We start from the raw sequence: 4160 nt of genomic DNA, 5'->3' as shown, positions 1-4160 counted from the left end.
GCAGCACCGGACTTTGAACGTGCAGCGCTTGTGTTTATTCAATGAAATCATAACGTTAGCCATTTGAAGTTTAATCGTCACATTCAGCCATATCGCAATTCTGGTCTTTCCGTCCCGAAATTTAAGACCTCTTGAAATCTTAATTAAGACTTTCTTGTACAATTGAAGACTTTTTAAGGCCTTAAATTTGATACAACTAAATGTAAGACTTTTTAAGACCCCGCGGAAACCCTTCAGCACTGTTGTTGAACGTCGCTCACCTCCAGTATGGTCCTGTTATGCGCGCGATGAGGACTGAGTCGTAGACTCCAGCGGTGCGTCCTGTGGCTCCGCCCACCATCGTCTTCGCTCTCCGTTGTGTCCTGCCGTGTGATTCGCTGACGCTTTCTCTTCCGGGAGCTGATTCGCTGGAGGGAACCCACAATCTGGAGCCTGAACGAATCACAAAGCAGAAAGCGAGCTGAAGACGTGGACGAGGTGTAGCGCATGCGTGCGTGTGTCAATCACACACCTGCTGTCCGTGTCCTCGATGTCTGCGTCTGCGTCGCTGTCTCCCTGAAGATGAGGCTGCACACACTCCTCCTGAAACATGAGTCACACGTATAAACACACACACACACACGCGCTTGCGCTTATACATTCAGACGTGCAGACGCTGCGCCCACCTCTGTGCCGTAACCCTCTGAGTATCTGGTGATCATGGGTCTGTTCTTACCGCACTGGACACACTTCACACTGGAGTCCTGATGACAGACAACGAGACAATGAGACGGATTCCCAAACTGCACGACACGACCCTTTCATTTAAACCATTTACTTTGATTTATCTGTAGCGCTTGCGTAGGCAAAGACAAAACAGATGATAAAATACAGTAGGTCAAAAATCCCATAAATTTACACTGAGGAAAGACTGGAGCCACATATAGAGACAAAAATGTTGGATATTTATTATTATTTTTATTGTTATTTATTATTTAAATTATATATAGTTCAGAAGTTTGGGGTCAGGTTGTTGTTTTTTTGTTTTTGTTTTTTTATGTTAGAAAGAAGTCTCTTCTGCTCACCAAGGCTGCATTTATTTGAATAAAAATGCAGTAAAAACAGGAAAATTGTGAAATATTTTTACAATTTAAAATAACCATTTTCTATGTGAATATATTGTAAAAATTTAATTTATTTCTGTGATTAAAGCTGAATTTTCAGCATCATTACTCCAGTATTCAGTGTCACATGATCTTCAGAAATCATTCTAATATGCTGATTTGCTGCTCAACAAACATCTCTCATTATTATCAATGCTGAAAACAGTTGAGCGGCTTCATATTTTTGTTGAAACCGTGATACATTTTATTTTTCAGGATTCTTTGAAGAATAGAGTTCAAAAGAACAGCACTTGTTTGAAATATAAATCATTTGTAACATTATAAATTACTTTACTGTCACTTTTGATCAATTTAATGCATCCTTAATTTCTTTAAAAAAAAAAAAAAATCTTACTGACCCCAAATTTTGAATACTGTCAAATGCATGTATATGAAAACACTCACCTCCTGTGGGTGCTGATCACAGAAGGTGGTAAAGGGGATATTTTCACACAAACACACTCCAGTCGTCTGCCCACAAGCCCCCAAGTCCTAGAGAAAGAGAAATTGAACATGTGCAGGTCCAATAGTGACACTCATACCTTTCCAATGATGAGGTTCATACCTCACAGCCATTCTCCGAGTTGTCTGAGAGCAGGCCGTTTGAGTCGGAGTCTTTTCTTCTAATCACCTCCATCTCTCTCTGACTCACTCACACTTCCACCTACACGAGGTGAGGGATAAATAAAGAAACGCTGCACCAACAGAACCGCTTCCACTCGAACTTACAGCACATACAGAGCGCCAGTGTGCTCTCCAGCAGAGGGACATCATGCTGAACGCAAATAACAAGAATGCATCTAAACGCATTATAATGGATTTATAAACGTTTGGATTTGTATGTCCAGTGGATATATTGGTTCTAATGCAAATCCAATTGTGAAGCACTGCACTGACAGTGATGAGCGTGACAAGTGTTTTGAAGTGGTTGCACCATCACTTTGGAGAATTGTGCAGCTGTCTGAAACCGAAACCCTGGTTTAGAAATGCGCGTTTGTACTCGGCGCAATCTACAGTTCTATTTCTATTCTAAGCATCTTTTACAAGGAAAAGCAAGCGTTGATGATTTCAGCTCAATCCCACGCGCATCTGGCCCCGCGCGCTCATTGCGTAATAAAGGCGCACGTATTTTATTCCTTCGAAGCGCGCAGATATTTCGCACGTATTTTTTTCGTCTTTCGCGAACACTTTATTTCAATTTCGCAACACGTCCGATTAGCTGAAACATAAGGGTGCTGTCAGTCATTTAAAGGCATTGTAAACACGCGAAACAAACAGCAAAACTAAGAGTTGCGTGTGGAATAAGCACGCGCAAATGGCACAGATCGTTCGTTATCAGCGCAACAAAACCGTGTGCGAACTTCTTAAAGCGGACACCCCTGACTTACCTTGTCTGAAAGATGATACATCATCTCAATCTTCAGCTTCCAGAAATATCATTTGATTGCCCGTAGGTTTTGCGCGTATGCTAAGAAATCAGGACGGGTCCTTCCCGAACACGGGAGCGCTCGGTGCCCCGAAAATGTTTGACATTGTAGTTTCGGTGTCAGTCGCTCGTGGAATAATAAGCCCCCGTGGTGGGGGGTGGCGCAGATGACGTACGGGTTCCGAAGGACCAATCGAATGTTGCCGTGAAGATGACAGCTTCCATCATATTTCATCAATTCTATCCTGTCAAACATGTTCTCAGTAAGTTTAAGAAGGACATTGATGTCAATTGCTCTCTTTGCTCTTTGCATTTGGAAACTGTAGGCCTACCCCACAGCATCTTCTGGCACTGTAGTTATGTTAAAAAGTTATGGTATGATGTCTCTATGTATATCAAAGAAAAGGTACTCTTTCATTTCAATTTGCATTTCGAAAATGTAGTTTTTGGATATTTTAATTATGATAATGTAAATAACGAAGTTTTTGTTATTAGTCTATTTATTTTGTTGATTAAGTTTCACATTCATAAGTGTAAATGTTCTAACAAAAAACCCTGTTTTACATTGTTTTTTAAAGAGTTGGAAAATTACTTGTGTACTATTCAACATAGTACTAATAGAAAGGCAATTAAAACTGTCAGTTTGTGTTCTATCTTCAAAATCTTTGAGTAATGTAAAGGTCATGCATGTCTCTGAGTGTATATATATATATTTTTTTTGTTTAGTTTTTTTTTTCTTTCCTTTTTTTCTTTCTTTTATCCTTTGTTACCCTGGCTTTGTATTGTTTTGTATATGTAGTTTAAAGCATAATAAAAAATAAAAATAAATAAAAAACGCTCATGAAGTGACTCTCAGAGCAAAAATAAATAAAATAACCTTGAATTATAAGCAGTGTTGGGGAGTAACTTTTCATGTAACGGAATTGCGTAATTTAATTACAAAATAAATGTAACTTTAATCTGTTACAGTTACTGAGAAAAAAAAATTTGTAATTATATTACATTACCAAAATGTTAAAGGGGTCATAAAGGGGTCCTTTCTCTTTGGAGTGTTACAAGCTGATTGTGCATAGATAAGATCCCTGAAGTTGCAAAGACTAAAGTCTCAAAACCAAAGAGATATTCTTTATCAAAGTTAAGACTCTGCCACGCCCCCCTAAAACGGCTCGTTCTAACACGCCCCCACATATCTACCTCACTATGTGGAAATATTAGCATAATGCCGCCCAAATGTGCACGCAAAGAAAGAAGGCATGGTTTCAGTAACCGCAGTTAGTGTTGAAACAGCCATGTCAGGGAGACGCTGTGTGTTTCAGTGCGAAAGCAAAAGCACTTTATTTGGCCTTCAGAAAGTAGATGCATTTAGGAATCTTTAAGATAACTTACAACAGAACAGCAATGCATTCTATGGACGACCGTTTCGTGAACCTAGGAGAGGAGGTAATTCTGACTTTGCTATGACAATCTGGCGCTTCTGAATCAGCTACTGTAAGTATGTTTTGTTATTAGTTTAAGTATTTGCTATTGACTGTTCAAATGCGGAGTTTTGCGCATCGTGTATGTCTGTGTGTGTGTGTGTGTGCGTGCGTGCG

The 4160-nt window shown here is 39.6% G+C and overlaps 1 protein-coding gene across 2 annotated transcripts in view; it reads right to left on the bottom strand.

The window, feature by feature from the left end:
* LOC107707294 (uncharacterized) overlaps positions 1 to 2757 on the bottom strand; it is a 4293-nt gene extending 1536 nt beyond the window's left edge. The window contains exons 1-6 of one of the 2 annotated variants that reach the window (XM_016511281.1): positions 2531 to 2757; positions 1708 to 1806; positions 1548 to 1634; positions 666 to 743; positions 512 to 582; positions 261 to 432 (exon numbers count right to left, since the gene is read on the bottom strand). In XM_016511281.1, coding sequence (XP_016366767.1) covers positions 261 to 432; positions 512 to 582; positions 666 to 743; positions 1548 to 1634; positions 1708 to 1779 — 480 coding nt within the window. In that variant the 5' untranslated portion in view covers positions 1780 to 1806; positions 2531 to 2757. Of the gene's footprint in view, positions 1 to 260; positions 433 to 511; positions 583 to 665; positions 744 to 1547; positions 1635 to 1707 lie in introns of both variants that reach the window. The other variant, XM_016511280.1, reaches the window with a different exon arrangement.
* Positions 2758 to 4160: the final 1403 nt, after the last annotated feature.

This window comes from Sinocyclocheilus rhinocerous, unplaced genomic scaffold (assembly GCF_001515625.1).
Source record: "Sinocyclocheilus rhinocerous isolate Xijiao unplaced genomic scaffold, SAMN03320098_v1.1 scaffold114, whole genome shotgun sequence".
Classification (NCBI taxonomy): domain Eukaryota; kingdom Metazoa; phylum Chordata; class Actinopteri; order Cypriniformes; family Cyprinidae; genus Sinocyclocheilus; species Sinocyclocheilus rhinocerous.
The sequence above is the reverse complement of the archived record's forward strand: the minus strand, read 5'-3'. Positions and strand labels throughout refer to the sequence as shown.